Source organism: Fusarium coffeatum, assembly GCF_003316985.1.
Source record: "Fusarium coffeatum strain FIESC_28 chromosome Unknown BRIP53273_contig_143, whole genome shotgun sequence".
Lineage (NCBI taxonomy): Eukaryota > Fungi > Ascomycota > Sordariomycetes > Hypocreales > Nectriaceae > Fusarium > Fusarium coffeatum.
Genome location: NW_022157936.1, coordinates 78,904 through 102,521, shown reverse-complemented (window position 1 = coordinate 102,521; position 23,618 = coordinate 78,904). Strand labels below are relative to the sequence as shown.

Below are 23,618 nucleotides of genomic sequence, written 5' to 3'. Positions count from 1 at the left end.
TATCTTATTTTTTGACTATTTTGTTACAGTATCACATAATTTAGGCACAGATCACCACTTCTCATCAACCATTTTCTTCGACCCATATCATCAAGAGTAACTCCGTAACTTAATCATTTCGCCGTGCCTGATTCTAGGTTTGGTACAGTTCAGAAGTACACTACCCTGAAAAAAAAAAGAAAAAAGAGAATCGCGTATAAACCCTAGTGTGAGGGAGCAGGTATCTAAACTGAAGCATGTGTATTTACAGCCTGGAGATAATGGCGGAAGCGTACTCGTTGGTCTTGGCCTTACCACCGAGATCGCCAGTCAGAGCCTTGCCCTCGGCGAGGGTATCAAAGATGGCCTTCTCAATGCGAGAGGCGTGCTCGGTGAGACCCATGTGTCGCAGCATCATGATGGAGCTGAGGAGGAGGGCAGTGGGGTTGGCAAGGTTCTTGCCAGCAATATCGGGAGCGGAACCGTGGACAGCCTCGAAGATAGAGCACTCATCACCAATGTTTCCGGAGGGGGTGAGACCGAGACCACCGATCAGACCGGCGCACATGTCGGAGAGAATGTCACCGTAGAGGTTGGGCATAACAAGGACCTTGTCGTTGTAGGGGGTAGGGTCAGTGACCATCTTGAGACAGCTGTTGTCGAGAAGCTCGGCGTCGAACTCAATACCGGGGAAGTCCTTGGCGACCTCCTGAGCGACCTTGAGGAAAAGACCGTCGGAGAGCTTCATGATAGTAGCCTTGTGGACGACGCGGACCTTCTTGCGGCCAATGGACTCGGCGTGCTGGAAGGCGAATCGGAGGACACGCTCGGAAGCCTCGCGAGTAATGAGCTTGATGCTCTGTACAACACCGTCGACAACAACGTGCTCAATACCAGAGTATTCACCCTCGGTGTTCTCTCGGATCAGGACAGTGTCGACGTTGTCGTAAGGGGTCTCGTAGCCAGCGACGGAGCGGCAGGGTCGCAAGTTAGCGAAGAGGTTGAAGGTTCGGCGGAGGGTAAGGTTGAGAGAGACGTGGCCCTTGCCAACGGGAGTCTAAAGGTCGGTGTTAGCCATTGAGCCATATGCGATGCGCCTGGCAGATAGCTTTGCGCTCATGTCAACGTACAGCGAGAGGACCCTTGAGGGCAATCTTGTTCTTCTGGATGTTCTCAATGGCAGCATCAGGGATAGCGGTCTTGCCGTCCTTGATAATGGGGGTGACATCGACAGGCTCCCAAGCAATGGGGGTCTAAACGGGGTTGTGTTAGCATGATTGCATTTTTTGGGTGACTTATACGGGTTGTCATGACGAACCTTGGCGGCGGCGAAGATGTCCTTGACGGACTGGGCGATCTCAGGGCCGATACCGTCACCCTCAATCAAACTGACCAGGAAGTTGCCCTGCGCTTTATGTTAGTACTATGTCAATTGCAATTGAGGCTATAGCCAAGCATTGTGTTGCGACTGAGCTATTTTATCTCGGCCTCATGCTCGGTTCAGCCGAGCGCTAGCATCGTCTGAAAGCTGTATTATGAGAGAGCGCAAAACGTACATTGGAATCCTTGGTACCGTTGTACTTAGCAACTCGTTCGCCAGAGGTCGAGTAGCATCGGTTCTGTATCAAAAAAAAGTAAGTAAACTGTTCATGTAGTGCTCGGACTAAATTGTAGCGAATCCGGGCAAATTGTGGTGGTGATCTCATACGTAGAAAACGGCAGCGCGGGGAGCAGCAGCGCGCAGGGCTTGCCTGGAGGCGGGAGTTCGGAGAGCTCGAATGGCCAGCATTTTGAAGAGAGCGAGCAAATAGACTTAACTACCTTGATGCAGCTTGAGGGACAGAGACAAGATGATGCAAGGTAAAGAGGAGAGTAGAGAGTATAATGGGAAAAGCGTGACGACAAGAAATAGAAAGAGAGGAAGAAAACAACCGACCTATGAAGTCGACTGAACCCAAACCAACCCAACCCCAAAACCAACCAAATCCGACTCTGAATGGCCAATGCTGCTTTTCATGGCGTTTGCGCCACATCTTGACAGCAGGAAAACCCCCAGTAGCCACTGCTAGCCACGGGCAATAGCGGGGCCAGTCGCTGTAAATGCCTTGATTTACCCACTGTTACCCACTATTTCGCGTCTTTTCCAGGCCTTCTCATGGGTTCCTTTCGGCTACAGCCTCGTATCCCGCGCGGACTTACGCTTGCCAATTTTTTTTCTCTACTGGCTCGCATTTTGAGGGCCTTGCTCCGAGTAACGAGGGGCCGGTGGGCATCCGCTACCACGGCTTTCACTTACCATTTTGAGCTACAAGATCGGTGGATGTTTCATGCACGTCACAGGCAGGCAGGCTCCAAAGGTTGAGCTTGACAAGCCACACCATCAAATCAATGCCACATTCGAATCCCATAGCTCAGTTCCCCAGCCACATCTACACATGAGCTACCTAACCTCCTAGCTTCCCAGCATTAGTATTCAATCATTCGTTTCCAACAATGCGCCTGATAGATTAGACATATCCAGCAGGTTCTACCGCTCAATTTTAAGTCACCAATACCTTATTCCCATACCAGAGAACGATTCCTCGCGATTCCGCCTTTTGGGCATAATATAAGCTCGACCACTCGAGCATGCGACGCATCCCCTAATTAACCACCCATTAGGCCATCATAACCGCCACCATGGCCGATATGGAACGTACTATCCTCGACTTTTACCAGATTCCGACCTTGTATCCTACAGAATGGCCTGCCGAGAAAGATTTGGAGGACCGCGACGAAGATGGCGAGGACGAGAAGGGCGCTGCCCTGAAGAGAAGACAGTCTCGATACCAGGCGCTTGAGAGAGCTGTGAGCCAACGGAAGAGCAATATCCCTAGAGAGGACGACCAAGGAGGCGTTGGAAATATCGTGCAAAAGGATGAACCGGATCCTCTTGGGACGACTGATAGTGTCGTCAGAACGCTCAAGCATCTTGGTTTACCCCTCCAAGATGATCACCGACTACGTACGTTTTCGCATCATGACAACTTGTTCTGAGATTGTGAATTGACTTTGGATAATCAAATTAGGTAACCGGTTCCTGCTCTCCTCAACAACTTTCTCGCCTGCGCTCTTTCTTTCTCAGATGCATGCCACTGCCGATACTCGAAGCCTGCTTACAGGTCTTGATGTTCTCTCACAGTCCATTGATCAAAAGTCAGCATCCCTCAAGGTCCTGGTCGAGACCAACTTTGAAAGATTCGTGAAAGCCAAGGCAACTATAGATAACGTCTATAAGGAGATGAAATATCGTGGGGTTGAGCCACCTGACCCGAACAACCCAGGTGCTTCCAATGCAGCCCAACGCCGCAGCTATCGGAACAGTATGGTAGGCGCTGGGCTTGGGATCAACAACACCCTGACGTCCACAAGCACTGATACGCGAAAGAAGAATGCCTTGATAAAGGAAAGCGAGTATGGTGTTCTGGGTATCAAGGGTCCGCTGCTTGAGGTCTCAGCAAAAGCTGAGGACGTCTGGGGCCCCGCTTTGGGTGGAAGAGAGAAGGAAGAGAATTTGAAAACAGTTTCAAACCATCTGACTCGGTTCAAAGATTATGTGGAGCTGAGCACGTCAATAGCAGACAGTATCAAGCGGAAGGACTATGAGTCGCTGGTCGATGAGTTCACAAGGGCCAGAAAAATTGCGGACGAAAGTCGACAACTGGCGGAGGAACTCGGACAAGAGACACCCACAGAGCCACAACTCTACCAGCTGTTGATAGCAGGAAGAATGTGGCATGACGTGGATCAGCAGATTCGCCTTTTCAAACGCGACGTATGGAAACGGCTTGTCACACTTTACACAGCATCAAGGACAGATGGTGCAGGCGCAACTGGTCGCATACAAGACCAGCATATGGAACTCATCGGATTACTGTTGGAACTGGGCGCTGACGACAATCCGATCTGGGTTTGGCTTTTGAGTAGATATGATCACCTCAAAGGCAAGATCCAGTCGACAGCAGACCGTTCGAAGGTTGAGATTGAGGTGCTTCGTCGCAGGCTGGCCAGCAATGATAAACCCCACCCCAACACGATTGCTGCGCATCTTCGCTCTTTAGGCCGACCAGTGATCGAAGACAAACCTCTGACGTTTGACTCACCTGATGTGATAGAACTGTGGGAAAAGATGCTGTCGTTCCTTACGAGTCTACTATCGAGTGAAGGAATCTTGGGCGAGGTCATAGAGTTCTGGCAAACAGTGCAAGGATTCATCAATGGTTCTGCCCAAGCCGCTCTTCCTGTAGGATACCGTGGTGAGTCTCGGCATCACCACGAGCTATCACAGGATAGTATCAACGAATTGAGAAAGGGGGCTGTGGAGCTGGTAGACTTGCTTCGAGAACATGCTTATTCTTTCTTTGTGGATATGCCTCCTGAAGATGTCTCGTTGCTCTTTTCACCACTTCCTAAGACGCCGGTTCCAGGGACACCCGGCTCTGACTCTTTGGCATCTCCACGAGATCCTCGTTTCAACTTTGACCCAAACAACATGCCCCCTCCGTCACCCAAAAGGGGCGAGGTTTGGGAAAAGCTGGCTTTCTGGCCTCCATGGTCAAATTCTATCAGTGGTGTACATTACTTATCTAAAATGCTGACTCTGGTAGGCGCTGGGGCAGGCGACTTGGCGTGTATTGAGCCAATCGAGTCAGGGGAAGGTCAGGTACTCGATCGCCTGAGAAGTCTTGTTGGAGGTTCTCGAGAGCGCTGTGTGACAGCATTGTGTGCCGCCTGGAATCGAGATGCTGAGAACATTAAGCATGTCGAGGATTGGCAACGTTCCGTTGAGATGGGTGATGTGACACGCATGCCAGCCAGCTTCGCTGCTTTCGAAGGAGCAGTCTTGTTGGGCATGCAGAAGATTCTCTATATCCCCGATGCTATGTCTAGGTCCGGTTCGGGAGATATTGTCTTGCCCCCACCGACCAAACTTCTTCAGATGGTTCGCAGCCAATATGTGACCACGCTGTACAAGGCCTTGAGCGGCATGGTCGAGAATGCTGAGAGATCGTTGAAGAAGACCGAAGACGACTGGTCGATTGATAGTGAAAGATCTCTTGCGTCGGCCGCAGCACCGACTATGGCGGGCAAAGGAGCTTTAGACTCAGGAGACAGGGTGAGTTTTTATACTTGGCTTGGACTATGACATGAAACTGACATTTGCTTTCTAGAATATCCGTATGCTCATGACGCTGAGCAACCTTTCATCGCTTCGGTCACAAGTGGTGCCGAGTCTCAACCTGCAGTTTGAAAACGCATTCTCTGTCAAGTTAACTGATGAGTCCAAGAAAATTCGCGAAGTCCTTGGGCAAATCCACGAACGGCTCTTTCAATCTTACACCAAACAGTCGATTGAGAGACTGCGCGATGTCATTCAATCTGGCATATCAGCACCTGATTGGGCTCCTGGTCAAGGGCAACGCACGCAAGTCGCCAAGCCATACGTCTATGAGGCTCTCCTCACCCTTGTTCTTGTCCACTCACAAGTATCTACTACTGCCCCGGCTCTTACAGTCGAAGTCCTATCTTTCCTTCTTGAGCAGACGTCTATCCAACTCTTGGAAGCATTCCGACGCCGCCCACGATACACTCTGGAAGCCCTTATGCAAGCGACCCTCGATGTCGAATTTGTTGCTCAAACACTCAGCCACTACACTTCGGAACGGGCTTCGGAACTACAGAGTCAGATCTACCAGGAACTTGATGCGCGTACAGACAACGATGCTCGCGCACGTCTGCAGGGCGAGTTAACCGAGATGCGCACTGTTCTCAAACGTCTAAGAGAGGCAAGTAAGAACGAATTTGCTTGCTTCAAGAAGCCAAAACGACCTGGTCACGGTCCTAGCAGGAACAACAGTGGTGTATCGGGCATTTCAGCCTAGAAGGCTCTTGAAATGTCTGGTTATAGCACCGCAAACAGCCAAGAGAAGAATGACGATAGCGACACAACGACAATGGATTCTACGTATTCAAATGAGCTGTGATGGATGAAGTACTGTAGTCGAGAATTTAGCGGAGCAAGTAATAACGATGATACATGATCAATCCTAATGAAGGCATTTTGGTTACAAGTACAGTAATACCATACATTTCCACCAAGAAAACTCGAGGTATCTTGCTTCTTTTTCTCTATACCGTAAACGCCAGACATCAACCACAACCCTGTATCGTGTATTTCTCCTCCACCTCCTGTGAAATACAGCGTTAGCCATAACGTCCCCTGGCTAGTCATACGCGCGCGTGCTTCGTGTGGTATCAAAATTCATTTGCTTTTTCCGTCCATTCATTAACCATTAAACGGGTTGAAATTACGTTGGTCAGCTCAACATCATTTTCGTCGAGTGCTCTGTGCTCAAACAGTGTACAAGGGTCGTCTGCTCAAGTCTGTTGGGGTTACTCTAAGGAGAGTTTGTAATGAGAAGATGAGAGCAGAACATCATTTCTAAAGATCGAGAGTCTGCAGGGGAGAAAGGGTGTCCTTCTTGTCGGGTGAGGATGTTGTCATCTGGTGCGATGGTTAGCAAAGAGCTTGGGCCGACTGAGACCAAGTATACCTACAGTCGAGGTCAATGTTTTGGAAATAGGTCGATATGACAGGGTCTTGCTCTGAAGTAGCAAGTTTGCCTGTTTCATCGCGATGTGTTTGCGGCAGAGCCTTACGAATCGCCAGAAGCATCTTCAACAGCCCGGAAAGGTTGTTACCCTGTTGTGTGAAGACACTGGGGTCTCGTTCCAAAGGCCACCCAGGACGAAGATGATCTTGCTCCCAAGCCTTAAAGGCCCACGTAGATTTCTCAAGGCAGTTTAAGAAAATAACCGCTGTCAGGTACATCTTGAAGTTGACCTTGACTTTGCTATCCTGAAGCACGCGGTGCATGCCACTCAAAAGAGCCTTGGACGTGTTGTTGGCTTTTCGCTCTGCTGCAGCGTTGAGCTGCATGCAAAGGGTTGTGTAGATGTCGGCGTCGTTTTCGCTTTTGGCCTCTTGAATACGCCGGGGCTCTTCGCTGTTGTTGGCTGGTCTTTCGACAACGTTCCACTGCCTTTCACGGTCGATGCTTTCTACCAGGCCCCATAACTCCAAGGACTTTCGAAGCAGATCGTCTTCCGATTCTTGCAATTGCTGAAGCGCCAGGTCCAGGGTGACGCGCATAAATTTTGAGGGCTCTCTATCAATGAATAGTTGAAAGACATCACGCATGTAAGCTTCAACCTTGCCAGGAACGTCCTCTTTGTCCTGGTCGATCATGATGACCTGGAAGAATGAATCTTTGCTGCCTCGAAGTTCTGCGAGCGTCTCACTAGGCTCTAGCAGCGCAACCAAGGCCTCAAGAACAATGATTTTGCCAGTTTCAGGGAAGTGTGAAACCTCTATCATGGTGCCATCATGGGTCATGTTTATCTGGTTCTTCAAGAGATTGATGCGATTCTGGGACAGAACAACCTGGACACCAGCCGAGTACAGGTCGAGTTGTTCCTGGAGCCTTGTTCGTACACAGCCAGTTCTCCATACTCTCGGCGCAAGAACTTTTCGACAAGTATCACACGGGGTTCCTTTGCCACAATTCTTGCGAAGAATCCTGCACCTGATGCAGGCGCCAATCTTGCGAACCTCTTGAACCTCCTTGCGCCTCGCAGCAGTAAACCGAGATCTAGCATGACGGGGCCTCCCATTAAGTTGCCCATCACTTGTATCCATTCGAACACCACCACGAGTCATCTGTATAGGTGGTGGAGGGTGATCATGAATGAGAGGAACTGGCGACGCGGTCGTCAAATACGTCATCTCGCCCCAGGGTTGGGAAATGCCATTGTCGGGAGCGGTTACTGCGCTGGGTGAGGTTTCGATAGAGGCTGGGATGTCCATGGATGGCGGCGGCGTCGCGGAACCGTTCTCGTCAACGAGCTGGGGGTCAAGAAGTGACGGATTCAACCTAGCTGTGGCAGCAACGGCAACTGAGATGTTCGAAACGTCGGGCGAAGCGTCGCTATTGGGAAGCAATGCCTGGAGGCGTTCTTCGGGAGATAGCTCAGTTCCTGGGAGCGGCTGTTGAATTACACCTACCAGGCTTGTTAGAAACACTTCTCACATCCCCCCTATTCACCACCATACCTCTGTTTCCCTGATTTGGTCGGTTCTCGTAGCTCACAGGAGGATTATCAAGAGTAAACTGCTCGTGAAGCTCAAAGCGATCCGAAACATGCTGAGCGTTGGCGGGGTCGGCGGGGTCTACGGAAGCTTGTACGCTCTGAGCACGGTTGTTTTCGTTCAGATCAACTTGTCGCGAGGCTTCTGCGAGAGTTTCGAGCGCGCTCCATCCTTGAGGTAGGTTGGGAACATCTACAGGCTGTCCGTTTGGCTGCGTCTCGGGAGGTGGTCGTTCAGCAGATGCTCGGGCATTCGTAATACCGTGGAGTTCAAGGCAGGCTCGCATACGATCGGATTCGGAGATGGCAGGACATTTCTTGGTTATGTGGGTGGTCAGGCTATCGATCCTACCCTTAGGAAAGTTCTCGCCGCATTGCTTGCACGTGTGAGGATATCGGTTACTGTTGTCGTTGAGCTTGGGGCCCCGGACGAAGTACTCGAGGATAAGGGGGTTGGGCTTGCGGCCCATTGCGCGCTCAAGGGCCTAGCCCACGACCTGGTCCTGCAAGGCGTTCAGTACGCCTGTTCCACCAAAAGCCACTGCTGAGAAGACCGGCAGGCTGCAGATTGAATGCGATATTGATAAGGTAGGGCTGGGATTTGGTGATGGGATTGTGCCGTGGAAGCGATTCTGCCTTTGCAGACCGACAAATTTCTCACACCGCCTGTGGGAGCGGACTTGTGGTTTATCCGAAGCCTAACCTGTCTTGGACTATGGGAAGGGAAAGCTTGTTTTTGATTTGTAGAAATTATCCGACGCTTGAGTTCCCTATCCATTCGCTGAGACAGATGGCGGGGCAGGGAAAAAAAAGTTGCACCCCGCGCTTCGGTTGATGATCCATCTTTAAGGCGTCTATTACAGGGCTCACTTTGCTGTTGCCATTGACAAATCCCCTGGAACTTTTTCACCATTACGACTCAAAACTTGAACCAAGATGAAGAACATTCAGCGTCTTGAACTGCCAGCTGCGGCTGATATGCACGTTCATTTGCGTCAGGGCGAGTTGATGGACTTGGTAGTCCCGACTGTTCGTCAGGGTGGAGTTGATACGGTATTCGTGTATGGACTCTATAGAAAAGATTCTGTATTCAAAGGCTAATGAAATATAATAGTATGCCTAATCTTGTATGTTCTTGCCTGTGAAACATGTTGATATGAGAGAAAAGCGGCTTGATATAAGGATCTAACTAACTGTCTTACACAGCTGCCTCCCCTCACTTCTGTAGAACAGGTATGAACTCTCGAATCACCCAAACAACCATTCGAACAACCCGATTTTGACAAAATTTACTCAAGGTGCTCGAGTACAAGTCCAAGTTGACTGCAATCACTCAGGATGTCAACTTTCTTATGTCTCTTTATGTCAGTTTCATCTATTCCCACCCTATACTTAAGCTCGTTCTCACTCCCAAAAGCTTCATCCTTCAGTCACTCCTGAAGTGATCGCTCAAGCTGCCGAAGCTGGCGTCACTGGTGTCAAGTTGTACCCTCAAGGCATGTTCTGGTTGTTCAGAAGCTGATTATAAAATGCTTACACTTTCCAGGTGTCACCACCAATTCCGAGAGTGGTGTTTCTGACATCACAGCATTCTATGACACGTTTGCTGCTATGGAAAAGCACGGCATTGGTAAGCGATTTACGAAAACACCCGGAATGGTGGTGCTAACATACGGGATCTATCCAGTCTTAAACATCCATGGAGAAGTCCTCGAGTCTCTTGCACCAGCTGATACCACCTTGGAAGAGGCTTTCCTCCCCACTCTGAAGCAACTTCACGATCGATTCCCTCAGCTGCGCATTGTGGTATGTATGCCTCTCATATGGTTGTATAGACAAAAGCTGACATTGTCGTTCAGCTTGAGCATTGCACTACTGCTGCTGCTGTAGAGGCCGTCAAGGCCTGTGGCCCTACTGTCGGCGGTATGATCCTGCAGTCTTAACAGTATGGTCGGGTTTCCTCTAACAATTTATGTAGCAACTATTACCGCTCACCACCTCTACCTCACTTCCCATGAGGCTTGCTGCGACCCTTTCGCTTTCTGCAAGCCCATTCCCAAGAAGCCCACTGATAGAGACGCCTTGATCAAGGCAGTCGTCAGCGGCAACACCAAGTTCTTCTTGTGAGCCTTTCCTCTACCAAAAGATCCCTTCTGTTTACTGACAAAGTTACAGTGGAAGCGATAGCGCTCCCCACCCATTGCAGTCTAAGACATCTGCCGAGCAAGGGAAGGCACCTGCGGGTGTTTTCACTCAGCCCTATGTCGTGCAGCTCGTTCTTCTTGGCCTCGAAGAAGCCATTGAGCGTGGCGTCATCTCTGAGGCGGACGTTACCCAGGAGAAGCTTGAGGACTTCTTCAGCCGTAACGGACGACGCTTCTACAAGTTGTCCGACACTTCTGGTAACAAGATCATTCTGGAGAGGAAGGGCGAGAAGATCCCTACTAGTGTTAAGAGTGCCGATGGAAATTCCGAGGTAGGTATCTCCAGACATGGTACTGAGGTGTTCAGTTTGACCTGGGCATAAGGTGGGGTTTTGGATTGATTGATTGAAAGCGGTGTTGAGGTATAGAGGATGCATAGAGAATTCAACGGGGTAGTGAAAAAGCAGCACCTGTAGCTTGATCGGAAGTTTTCAAAGTTCCCAAGTAACAAACGGCATGTATTCATTCGAGCGACGCTATGAGTAGTTGTGACTGACTATAAAGACATTGTTGTACACCGACAACCATAACTCCATGCTATGCTTTCAAGTTGGATTCAACCAAAGCAAGCTTAAGGGTATTTCGTATACGCAAAGCAATTCTTATCTAGATTCTTCATCTCTCCCCCAGACATTTCTGAACTCATCCTCATCTGTTCCATAATTCGACTGATAATTGGAGGTTGAGTGATGCTCGGATTCATGATGATCATCGTTCCAAGTCCTTGCCCCGCTGTTTCCGGGACTGACCTGCCCGTCATGCCCACCGACCTCAGCAGGAGCAGGTCCTTTGTCCAAGCCCAGTTTGCTTGTGTTCGGTTCCTCGTGCTTGACAACCTTCTTGGGCTTCTTCTTCTTTTTAATAGGGACAACAGGCTCAGCCTGAGGTTCCGTTTGAGGGGTGCGTGCCGGAACATGCATGTTACTCCTTTGTTTGCCCTTGGTAGTAGGTGGGTATTCCGTCGCAGGCGACCTCACAGACGGACTGTTGTAGGCAGATCTGCCGCCAAAGCTCCCAGGAGAGCGATATCGCTCTCGCAACGGTTCACTGGCCGTGATTACGGGATACTGTTCGAATTAGATGGATGGATGGGTGTCTGAGGGACATGATCACTTACATTCCAGTCACCATACTCCAGCTGTCGTGCTTGTTCATACAGGCGGTCTTCGTCAGCATCGACCTCTGGTTCTTCGAAAGTACCATGGGTGTTTTCGTTGATCTGGTCAGGGCGATTGTCGCTAGATTCACCATTACCCCGAAGGAGAGGCGTAGTGGAGTTAACTTCTCCCGGCTTAGGAAGCCAGTACTTTCCCTTTCCACCTCGCTCATATCTCATGCCCTCCTTGAGTCTCGCCAGTCGAGATTTGGAATCTTCGTGTGCCATTACTTTGTCACCAGAGTCAAAGATCCTATAACCGTATGTGTCTCCTCGGAATGTTAATTTGGAGTCTTCAATTAGATCCCTTATGCCGAATGCGTCTTTGAAAGCGTGTCGTAGAGGCATGCGCGCGGATAAAATGCTGTTGTCTGCAAAGTCGTGCCATGAAAAGGCATACCAATGAGCCACGGCAAAGATAGGCATTTCTACACAAATAAGAGCGTCCTGAATAGCCGCCGCAAGGTTATCTGACGTATATCCCTCAACATCGTCAGGGATTGCACCAAGAAAGACTAAAATCGACAGAAAGAAGCCTTGCCAGTAAGAAGCAAAGATGATGAGCTTGATGCATAGAAATTTGGGCACAGGCCGGAATGGCTTCAGGTCATGGTTCATGCAGACCCAGAAAAGACCCAGCGCGTACAAACTGACAGTGACACTGATATTGTAAATAATACCACTCCATAGGTAGCCTGAACTGAGGCCAATATATCCTTCCTGATAGGTCCCAGTCGCTTTCATAATGATGGCCGACAGGGCAAGGATAGGTTTCAGCCAAGCATACTGAAGGATACCGCGCTTGATAGACAAAAACGTGTGAGGGTCAGAGATGTCAACCTTGGGAAGCACATGATTGAGCGGCCACAGATGGTGCACCGGGGCTCGACCGTGTGTCATGATGATGAGAGATCGTTCACCGCCGAGATAATTAATGAGCAGCTGGAAGAATGTGTATATGGTGAAAGCTTCGTAGATATCGCGAATCGGATCAAGGAATGCGGCAGCTTTGAGGGAAACCATGCTCGTCCATGACGCTATCGAATATATAGGCACCATAAGAAGGATTCTGACGACGTATCTTTGCAAAAGAGGTTTGCGATAATTCTTGGCTTGCAACATTATTGAGCTGTGGGTTCGCGTTAGCTTTGCGCATTATTGCGAGCCTTGTGACGAGTTCATACATGACTGAAAGTATTGTCGCAACCACAGATGCAACGCCTGCAACAACCGTAGTGGCGTATGTAAGTTTCTGGCCTGTGCCGCCATCGGCCATGAATTCGACGTGATCCCCCATTGCTAAAGAGAGGCGTGTAGTTGGTCGAAGTTGGAAGTGTTTGGGCGAGCGATAGCTGGAATGTCCTAGCACATGACTGTATGGCCGCGCAGGGTGACTGGTGAGCTTGAAAGGTCGCTAGCAGGAGAATGGAGATATGGATGACAAGTTGCCGAAAGTCTTGAGACCGCGCCGATGACGACGTCTTTAACCCTTGCAAGAGTCAAGTGTAGCTTAGCCATACACCGGAGTCGCGAACTGAACTTGGTGTTGACCTATATCCGTATTGCTGGGGCAGATGATGTATTTGCTGCCTCGAATGTGGTACGTAACGGGTGTCTCAGGAATGATAGCTCCGGGGCGGCGTATTGTTCATGCGCCCTTACGCCTGCCCCGTATTGAGACTAGCTGGTTGATCTTGATAATTAATTACAGGTATCTTACAACCCCTGTGGGCTCTTCTATAATGATGACATATTGATGATGAAGTTCTTCCGAGATTACTTGTGACCTTCCATCCAACTAGTTCTGGGCAATTCTCAAGACTGCATCGTGAGGCTCGTCTCTGCTGGCTAGGTGGTCTTGACCAAGATAGAAGCTCTGATATGGATGCGGGAGGGAGCAGGCGCTAGCCTTAAGCTCAACCACTGAGCGAAGCTATTAACAGTGGCTCCGCAACCCTGCATCCGCTTCCCGACAGGGAGTATCTCGGTAAATTGGGTCACATTAACCTTACCTTACCTGACTTAACAACCGCGGTCCTTTGCTGTCGCGACTACCTTACGTTAGCTTTCGAGATTGAATGACCTGACTCCTGATCGACCTTAACATCAACAACCTAACTTATCATGGGTGCTTCGCTCCCGGAGTACTACATGACTCTTCATTTAGCTTGACCGTTACGAAACCATAGTCGCGAAACTATAATGCGACGTATATTTATTATATCTTACAGTGGAGTTTCATAAGCTCCGTCGAGTCCATTTCAACATGAATATTACCGCCTCAAGCCTCGACAATGCGATTCTTGTAGCAAGAGCTGCCGAGGGCAACCCTCAATTCAATTAGTACAAGCTCCTATCCAGAATCTGAATACCTCATGCATGACTGACTCAAATATATAACAGTAAATTCCTTATTTTTATGGCATTGTGTTGCTTTCTAGCCATATTCTTCGTCCTCTACCTCAACCGAGTCTTTGCATCAATCGTATCCTACGCGCTTCGAGCCTACACATGGCACCACTATCGAATTTATATAGACTTCAAGGCCATACAGATATCCCTTCTCGGCGGGCGAATCTTCTTCACGGGTCTACGTTATCATGGCGAGAACGAAACCTTCATGGTCCAACATGGCTATATAACATGGCGATATTGGCTTCGACGAGTCCGAGATGCAAACATAATCGACGCGCGACGATCTAAAGCACCCACTACAGATGCTACGCCGACGAATGATACCAAGAACGCCGAACTTCCATGCCGTATCCAGGTGGATCTGATCGGATTGGAATGGTTTGTGTACAACCGTAGCCCAGCCTACGATGGCATCTTGGCAGGACTTACCGAAACCCATGACCCGGAACCTCACTCAAGCGGAGTTTCAGAGAAGGAAGATGCCAACGTTCGGCTGCGTGGGGGCAAGAAAGAGATGGGCTCTTCAGCTAGCGACGAGAAAGGGGCAGATGTGAAGCGGCAGTTCACTGCGCGAGCTAAGGACATATTCCGGCGTACGACGACAGGTTTCGGAAGTGTCGACGATGACGAGAATACCAAGGACGAGCAACCCGAATTACCTTTCATGCTTCGGTTATTTCCGGTGTACATTCGATGCCAAAAGGCCGCCGCTGTTATAGGCAACGAAAACACGAAGGCCATCCTTATCGCCAAAACTGACTCGCTGGATGTAGAAGTAGACGCCTCAGAGACAAGTACACCTGATCCATATCGGCAAACATTCAAGGTTCAGTTACATCATCCAGTCATTGAAATCAAGGAGAATGAAGATTTTAAGGAGGATCAAGTTGCACGTGCAATGCGAGATCGCGATAACACTCACAATCAGGAAGCAGTGTCTAAGTGGTCATTGTTCCGTCATCATCGCCGAAAGGCTGTCAACTCGCTACGGAACTTGGTCCCGTATTGGCGGCGTTCTGTCGAATCTTTCTCAAGTGATACGCGGACTGCCATGACTACAGCGACGTCCCAAGTTCCTGGGGCCAACCAGTGGCAGGGTCTGACCCGTTATCTGGACGACCGTGACCGAGACGATAGGGCTCGTTGGGCATCTGTAGAGTATGCAGCTGTGACAACGATTCTTGACAGCCCTGAAGCAGTGCTTTCAGTTTACTGGGACGCCGTGGGCAAGGTTCCGGAGCACCCTCGTCATGGAGGCACAAACCCATTTCCAATCAGCATTAATGGGGCTGAGCCTCCTGCTTGGGGAATAACCTTTGCAATAAAGGGAGGCACTATGAACTATGGCCCTTGGTCAGATCGTCAGCGAGCAGATCTACAGCGATTTTTCTTTCCATCGTTGTGTAAGGATGCCACACCAGCCAGACCTCAAAAACCGGGTGACTGGAGAGTTGCCACCACGTTCCAGTTATCCATTGAAATGGATGATGCAGTTACCTTGAGAATACCGATTAGGGAGGAATCCAAGAATTGGCGTTGGCGTGGCAAAGAACCTCCTTTGCGACATGCCAAACCTCCAACCAAGCGAAAACAGCGAAACAGGGCGAAGAAGAACAGCAAAAGCGATGCGACTCAAATCCGGCCATCAGGTTGGCTCGAAGTGAAAATACCAGCCAACTCGTCAATCAAGTTCGTTATGGACATGTTGGCCAGCTCTACGGGTTACACAACCAAGCTCAACGTTGACTTACCAGGGTCGGAGCTCTGGAGCAGCGTCAATCACGATTTGCTGTGGCGATCTGGACCTCAGCGGATATCGTGCGATCTATCTAATCCTTTGTCCTGGAACTCACTCAGAAACTGGCATTTTACAATCACTAGCTCCCAGATGGAACTTTTTATGCTGAGAGACCACATCTTCCTAATTACAGATCTCGTCGATGACTGGACAACTGGTCCGCCTGCCGACTATCTGGTTTACGTGCCCTTCAAGTACCACCTCAACCTCAGTTTGCATTCATTAAAGGTCTATCTCAATGTTAACGAGGCCAACATCATCGACAAAGCCACTGTTATTGAAGACAACACGTATCTAATTCTTTCCAGTCCTTGTTTGACTGCTGAGTCCTGTATCCCGGCCGACTCATTTCGACCAAGCAGGAACGCCATCCCTTTTGATGTACGTGCTGACCAGTTGGACATGGCACTCCAAGTTCCGCAGTGGAACACGCAGGCCGCATTTCTGTCATCCAAGCAGTTGGGCCATATTGAAGGCCTCGTGGTGGATGGAAGCTACAATTACAATGCCACAACGGCGACGACAAACACTGATACTCTGATACTTAACGTCCGCGGCCAATCACCCTACGTCTACCTTTACGGCTTTTTAATCCGGTATGTTATTCTTCTTAAGGACAATTATTTCGGAGAGTTTGTCCATTTTAGAACGTTGGATGAATACCAAAATCAGCTTCAACTGAAGAAGAAGAACCCGGATGCGGAAGTTGTAACACAACCACCTCCTAAAAAGTCCAACGATATGGATGTCATTCTCGGTGTCAGGATCGAGGATCTCAAGATCATGTTGCCAACTAACCTTTACTCTGCCGATCGTTACGTCGAGGGCGAGCTGGCTAGTGTTTCTGTTGACCTACGCTTCACTAACTACTTTATGGAGGTTGAGGTTGAGGTTAGTCCCGTGAGTCTCTCACTGGGGTGTATTGAAGGCACTCTGGACTCTCCTGGCATGTCATCATCCAACACCCAACTTTTTATTGACGGTTTGCGGATTTTTGGCCATAAGCTTTTTGGACTCCCACCGTCTGAACCGGCCTACGTCTGCAACTGGGATGTTTCTGTGGGTGGCATTACTGGAGAGTGTACAAGTGAGTTTCTCGTTTCGATCGCAAAAGGTGGCCGGGCCCTTGCCTTCTGTTTCGACGACGTTGAGAATGCTCTTGTGCCATACTCATCTCTCATCTTCTATGACATCACATTTGCCCGAGTTGTGGTACAATCGATACAAGTCTGGTTACATGTCGACGAGGCCGCTTTCCTTATGTCGACTGACAGTATCGATATATCTTTCAACGACTGGGCTAGATCACACTATTCTAAACGCGCCGATATTGTCGTTCCAAACGTCCAAGTATCATGCGTGAACGCAGAATCAGCAGGCAGACAGAAAGCAAGATACCATCATCCGGTCGAAACAGATGCCCATTTTCGAACGACTGTTCATCTTGCTGTCATTGGACGTAAGTTCAAGTTTAGCGAGGAAAGACGAGTCCAGCAAGAATTGGTACAAAGGGAAGATCAGCGAACACACCGAGTCGAGTTCCTTCTTTTGCCAGAGTTTCTCGATGAGTTTGTCCCAGAGGCTGTAGATTCACCAGCCCAATGCGCGCCTCCGCCTCCGCATCCAGCGATGGCCCTAGAAGCCGAGATGGATAATGCCTCGCGCAGAACAATAGCCTCACGCCAATCGCGAGGCTTAAGTCACAAATCTTCATTTCTATCTCTTGCAGAATCCAGCAATGGTAGCGTTGTACTTGCTCAGAGTCAGCATAAAACCAGGTCCAGGTCCAAACAAGAAGGCAATCGAGGGCCGAGGCCTTCTTCAGCAGACAACCGACGGTCTCTGCGATCCAGAGCCTCATTTGGATCGCATCGCTCTGCCAATGACTACGCTGCCAAGGATGATCTTGCTCACTCGTCGGTGGCCTTCTCCAGCCAATATGTTTCTCCTCAATTTCCACTGAATGGACTGCGGCCAAGCACACGCGAGGTTCCTATCCAGAATACGGAAGACGACGCCGAAGATGACGGTTTTGATGCAATCAGCATAGGCTTGGATGATATCGACCCTAATGGCTTGGGCGAGGATCATCCCTACCTTAGTGTTATCGTTGAGTTCCCATCTGGAATGTCGGCGTTCGTGAATCCATCAGCTTTGCGATACGCTGCCTCTCTTCTTGATGCGTTGCAGCCAAATGAGCCTGAAGACCTGTTGGACAGCTTTCAAGTTGATGCCATGTCCAAGATTTTTGATCTGCAAAAAGAACGAGAGACCAAAGGCCAAATCAAGGATTTTATGATTCGAATACCTAGCGCATCATTCAGACTTCTCAACTCGACTTCCGAAGACTCGCCTGGTTATGCACAAGAGGAACAAGATCAATATGATCTGACTCTGTCGAGGGTGGCTTTAATTGCACGGACGACGGCTAATTGGGACGATCCTTTCAAAGACGAAACGCGTCATTCGAGAACCTCACTTCAGTTGCGTTTAGGTTCAGCAGAGGTCTCTGCATCTGAGCGTAGGTCGTCATACCAAGAGCCTCAACCTGCAGTAATGGCGCAAATCGAGGATGTCACTGTATCAATTGGTGAGAAAGATGTCCGATTCATTGACGCAGACATCGGATCTGTGGTAGGAAGCACAGCTTCAGGCAAAATCGAATATCTTGCCTCGCTCATTCACCGTACGGGGAAAATTGCTTCTAGCCTTGGCCATGTTTTTTCTGAAACGATGGAGAAGCACGAAACCCGCCAGAAGTATTTTACCTATATCCTTCTCAAACAAGGCGAGTCAATCAACGACCCTTCCTTTCTGGTCCGGCCTTCTGCTGTACTTCGATCTGCGGACGACCATATTCGTACAAACGACTCATGGAAACTGGCCATGCGGCTCCGCCAGATATGGACTGCCATGGATCTGCAATCCAAGTCCCGAATCATCCAACAATGCTTCAATGCTACCCCCAGCTTACCAGCTGATGCTGTAGAACATGTTGTGGGTGCGTTGGAGAAGTGGCGGGGGTGGGATATGGAAGACTTGAAAGGTGCGCTCGTCTTGAGCAATATTTTCGGACGACTCAGGGAAACAGATATGACCGCTGATGATCGGCTCTCTCTCCTTGGTGCCTGTAGACTTGCTGAGCTCCAGCTAGTACTCGACCCTGGACCTAAGCAGAACAAGATCGGCTTCATTGGTCTGGCTGCACGAATCGATCAGCAGATGCACGAGGCTGAGATCTCACACGAAGCACCCCCTTCTCCATTCACAACTCTAAACATCTGCTGCGCAGAGGCAGGGATCAACCTGAACTGGGAGCTCTGCGAGTTGGCTGAAGAAGTCTTGCAGCTCTACAGTAAGAGTCAAGCCCAGACCCAACCGGTATCAGTTACTCCGAAGCCCAAAGGTCCAACAAAGTCTGGTCCTGCTATATGGCCGCCCGTTCATGTCGTAGTTGAGGTGACTAGGGGCGCGATTGAATTGGAGACCATCAATCTCAAAGCAAAGACATTGAGTCACGGATTGAAAATGTCTTTACTTCACCAGTCCAGCCACGATTCCTCAAGTGCCATGAGTCTGATGCTCAACTGCAACGCCATCACCTCGACACTTCATAGCAATTCTCATTCATTGGGCATGACGCAATTGAAACATCCGAGTATCTTTGTATCTCATGAGTTTCAGAACACTGACGATAAGTCAAATCATACAATCAAAGCAAGCGCTGGCAGCCGAGGTCTGACATTTTCGGTCAAGGAAGATCCCATTGGGTTAATAGAAGTTCTGGATCGCCTTCTCGGTGACGAGATCCAGACCTTGTATAGCTTTAAAAACCAGCTTTCTGGCATGTCAAAGCCCAAACCGCAAGATGGACCGAAGAAAATATCAGATCGCCTATCAAGCGTGAGATTTAATCTTGCTATGTTCTTGGATGAGTACAGCATCACTATTCCGTTCCTCCAGTCCCTTACTTATAAGATCACCGGAACTGTGGCACGAGCTGCGGCTGCAGCCAATTTTGGAAAGGAAATCATCTTTGATTTTGATGTCAAAGAGAATGATCACGAGATGCAAATCAATGTTAGGAACCAGCCGCGAAGCATTTCTATTCTTCAGATTCCTCCTACCAACGGCCGGGTCACTAGCCAGATGGGTCAGGCAGAGCACCAAATTAACGTCCTGTCCTCTCTGGAGGTTGTTCAACTTGATGCGTCTGCTGTCTATAGTCTGCTCACTGCGCTCAACAGACCTCAGATATCCAGTGCTGTTCAAGAGTTACAGCAGCAAACCAAGATGATTCAAGGCCGCATTTCTGAGATCTTTGGCGGGGATGGAAATGGATCCCCCAAGACACCGACCAAGCATATTCAAGTAGAGCATCAAAATCTGAAGGTCGTATACAATGTTCATCTGACATTGGCCGGACTGCAAGTCTTTGCCAAGACATCTCTGAAGTCAGAAGTCGAACCGATGGCCCAAGTCTTATTCTCTTTGGATAGAGCCCATTTACATGCGTCAAACCGGCATGAAGCTCATGGCCCTATCCTTAAGTACCCAGAAATCCACCTCAACTTGAGCCACATCGGTCTAGACATTCGTAGAGGCCGTGAGGACTCTATGAGGTCTTGTGGAAATCTGGGTGTTGGAGTAGAAGTCTCTGCCAGCTCTACTCTAACTGACGAGGGGAAGGAGGATTGGGCGTTCAACTTCAGGAGTGACGACTTCGATTGCAATCTAGCCCCCGAAACTATCTCGACCGTTGTGGATGTTCTGGGCTATATGGGTGAGAAGATCAAGGATCTCGATACCTCACGCGAATTGGATTATCTCAGAAAGCTCAGACAGTCAAAACCCAAGATTACGATCAACGGCGATGATGAGCGAGAAGAGGTTGACATCATTGACTCAGTTCTCGCATCCGTGCAATATCAATTCGAACTGAGAAACATTCGTGTCCGTTGGAGCGTTGCGGACAATGTTACTGACAAGTCCAGTACCAAAGAAGATCTGGTTTTGTCAGTCAAACTTTTTGAATTTGGCACAAGAACCAAAAGATCAGCGCGACTGTCCATCGAGAACTTCCAGATTCAGATGGTACCCCTTGGCCAGGATATGAACGTTCGCTCACTTCACTCGGCACTGTTGCCTGTCATCACATTTAATATTGCCTACATGTCAACTGCGTCTGCGCGAAGGATGGCATTCCAAGCTGTCGGCGAATCTTTAGACCTGCGGTTAACATCTGCATTCATTGTACCAGCCGCTCACTTGGCCGAGTCGATCACGCTTTCATTGAATAATGTAGCACAAGCATCAACACAGTGGAATACTGCAGTTACGACAGAGAAGAAAACAGATGAAGCGTCTAAGCCGCAACCACAGCGAAGTATCTTCGGTAACAAGAGACTCGAAAGCTTGCTTATTGATGCAGACTTTGCCGGTGCGGTGGTATATATCGCCAGCAAGAGGTCGCTGAACAATTCAACAAAGACTGTGGGACGTCCATTACTCGCAGGGAAATACGGCCAATTCAACACAGAAGATTCTGAAAGCGGGACAGTGCTTCGCAGCCCCGGCTTGGCTTGGAAGATCGAGTACCGTGATGATGCTCAAGATGATCCTTCATTATACGGCGAAATTAAGGTTGATGCTTCCAGCAACATTCTGTATCCGTCCGTTGTACCCCTGGTTATGGACATGCTTTCCAGCGTGAAGCAGGTTGTCAAGGACGACGAGGAACCTGATCAGTCGAATATACCGGATGACTCCAAGCCAGCACCTAACAAGTCTGGGGAAGGTGATAATATCATCACTGCGGACCCCAGTGCGGTATTGGGTCGCCTCAAACTCAACCTGGGTCTAAGAATCTGCAGGCAAGAGTTTTCCCTAAGTTGTCAACCTATTGCTCGTGTTGCGGCAACGGCATGCTTCGACAATATCTACTTTACAGTCAATACTGTTAGATCTCTTGAGCAAGGAAATTTCTTTGCCATTTCAGGAGATTTTACCAAACTTCATGCTACCGTTCAGCATGTCTACTCGCGCGAGTCAACTGCGAGTTTCGAGCTTGATTCGATCACGTTATCATTCATGAACAGCAAGCATGTAAGCGGAACCAGCGGAGTGTCGGCAATCTTGAACGTAAGCCCCATGGCCGTGTCTATCAACGCTAAGCAGGCACAAGACTTTTTGCTCTTCCGCGAGATCTGGTATCCCAGCGAGTTGCGCTCTGCCACTGCCGCTCCTGTTACAAAGATGAATCCAGAGACTTCTCAAAGTGGTCATCTTGTGCAGCGATATCAACAAGTCGCAGCCACTGCGGCGTTCCCATGGACTGCGACTATCTCAATTGCTGCCCTTGATGTCACTATTGATCTTGGGCAAGCCATTGGTAAATCAGCTTTTGCTATCAAAAAGTTCTGGGTATCTTCTAAGAAGACGTCGGACTGGGAGCAAAATCTTTGTCTAGGGTTTGATAAAATTGGTGTTGATTGTACCGGCCGGCTGAGTGGCTTCGTGGCTCTGCAGGACTTCCGTCTGCGCACCTCCATCCAATGGCCGAAACGCGAGGAGGCTCTCAACGAGACACCCATGATCCAGGCTTCCATAAGCTTCAATGCCTTCCGGGTCAAGGCCGCTTTCGACTACCAGGCCTTCTTAGTAGCTGATATCACTTCCCTTGAGTTTCTCATGTACAACGTGCGCGAGAGCCGGGATGGCAGTGGAGATAGACTTGTCGCAATATTCGATGGCGACTCAGTCCAGATTTTCGGAACCACAACTACAGCGGCCCAGGGCATTGCGTTGTGGCAGGCTTTTCAGAAGCTTGTGCAAGAAAGGAAAGAGAGCTTCCAGAGCTCACTGAAAGAGATTGAGAAGTTTATGAAGAGGAGGTCCTTGTCGACGTCTCGAAGCACCGTCGTTCAAATGGAACAAACACCAAAGCTGAAGGAGGAAGACACACTCTCAAAATCACCAATCTCTCTGGACACGGATGTTGTCGTGACGCTCAAGGCACTCAACCTGGGCGTTTTCCCCAGCACATTTTCGGATCATCAAGTTTTCAAGGTGGAAGCCCTCAATGCATATGCTCGCTTTGCTGCCAGTATGGAGCAACGTCGCATTCATAGTATCCTGAGGATGACGCTGGGCCAACTTCGCATTGGTCTTGCCGGTGTTAGAAACGTCGAGGCACCGAAGACACTGAGCGAGATTTCTGTTGAAGACGTCGTTCAACGCGCAACAGGATCAAGAGGGGGGACCATCCTCAATGTTCCACAAGTATCAGCAGTGATGGAGACATGGCAGAAGCCACGATCAAACGAGATCAGCTACATCTTCAAGAGTGCGTTTGAAGGCAAGGTGGAAGTGGGATGGAACTTCTCGCGTGTGAGCTACATCCGCGGAATGTTTGCGAATCACGCGAAGGCACTCGAGCAGGTTTGGGGCAAGGAGATACCCCTTACGGCAGTGAAGATTACAGGAGTGCCTGGAGCAGAACAAACAGAAGGCGAGCAGCAAAAAATCACAGCCGAAATCGACGTGCCAATGTCAAAGTACGACTATGTGGCCTTGGAGCCGCCCATTATCGAAACGCCGCAGCTCCGCGACATGGGTGAAGCAACGCCACCTCTCGAATGGATTGGTCTTCACCGCGATCGACTACCCAACTTGACACATCAGATCGTCATTGTGTCACTCCTGGAGTTGGCTGGTGAGGTCGAGGACGCATATGCCCGTATTTTGGGCTCATCATGAGACCAGTCATGATGGAATGGCAGGGCGATATCTGAGATATCGATGCGGCGAGTGAGTCATTCGGTAATAGTAAGCAGAGCTTAACAAGCAAGCGAGGCGTTATGGAACATGCTGAAAAGGG

General features: G+C 49.5%; 6 protein-coding genes across 6 annotated transcripts; 3 read left to right on the top strand and 3 right to left on the bottom strand.

Moving 5' to 3' along the window:
• Positions 1-244: 244 nt before the first annotated feature.
• On the bottom strand, positions 245-1,768 carry FIESC28_06752 (uncharacterized protein; the record flags this gene model as incomplete). Its single annotated transcript, XM_031160895.1, has 5 exons — positions 245-1,036; positions 1,110-1,232; positions 1,298-1,384; positions 1,536-1,598; positions 1,688-1,768. The coding sequence occupies 5 exons, from the start codon at positions 1,766-1,768 to the stop codon at positions 245-247; spliced, it is 1,146 nt and encodes a 381-aa protein (XP_031015066.1).
• Positions 1,769-2,658: 890 nt separating this feature from the next.
• Positions 2,659-5,900, top strand: FIESC28_06751 (uncharacterized protein; the record flags this gene model as incomplete). The annotated part of the gene is made up of 3 exons (XM_031160894.1): positions 2,659-2,983; positions 3,048-5,134; positions 5,190-5,900. The coding sequence occupies 3 exons, from the start codon at positions 2,659-2,661 to the stop codon at positions 5,898-5,900; spliced, it is 3,123 nt and encodes a 1,040-aa protein (XP_031015065.1).
• A 516-nt stretch (positions 5,901-6,416) lies between these two features.
• FIESC28_06750 (uncharacterized protein) lies at positions 6,417-8,636 on the bottom strand (the record flags this gene model as incomplete). The annotated part of the gene is made up of 3 exons (XM_031160893.1): positions 6,417-6,523; positions 6,577-8,079; positions 8,132-8,636. The coding sequence occupies 3 exons, from the start codon at positions 8,634-8,636 to the stop codon at positions 6,417-6,419; spliced, it is 2,115 nt and encodes a 704-aa protein (XP_031015064.1).
• Positions 8,637-9,102: 466 nt separating this feature from the next.
• Positions 9,103-10,693, top strand: FIESC28_06749 (uncharacterized protein; the record flags this gene model as incomplete). Its single annotated transcript, XM_031160892.1, has 10 exons — positions 9,103-9,227; positions 9,281-9,293; positions 9,373-9,399; positions 9,465-9,530; positions 9,584-9,641; positions 9,713-9,796; positions 9,854-9,972; positions 10,026-10,089; positions 10,145-10,289; positions 10,342-10,693. 10 exons carry the CDS (start codon positions 9,103-9,105, stop codon positions 10,691-10,693), a joined length of 1,053 nt encoding a protein of 350 aa, XP_031015063.1.
• A 279-nt stretch (positions 10,694-10,972) lies between these two features.
• On the bottom strand, positions 10,973-12,823 carry FIESC28_06748 (uncharacterized protein; the record flags this gene model as incomplete). Its single annotated transcript, XM_031160891.1, has 3 exons — positions 10,973-11,437; positions 11,488-12,655; positions 12,711-12,823. 3 exons carry the CDS (start codon positions 12,821-12,823, stop codon positions 10,973-10,975), a joined length of 1,746 nt encoding a protein of 581 aa, XP_031015062.1.
• A 1,122-nt stretch (positions 12,824-13,945) lies between these two features.
• On the top strand, positions 13,946-23,497 carry FIESC28_06747 (uncharacterized protein; the record flags this gene model as incomplete). The annotated part of the gene is made up of 1 exon (XM_031160890.1): positions 13,946-23,497. One exon carries the CDS (start codon positions 13,946-13,948, stop codon positions 23,495-23,497), a length of 9,552 nt encoding a protein of 3,183 aa, XP_031015061.1.
• Positions 23,498-23,618: the final 121 nt, after the last annotated feature.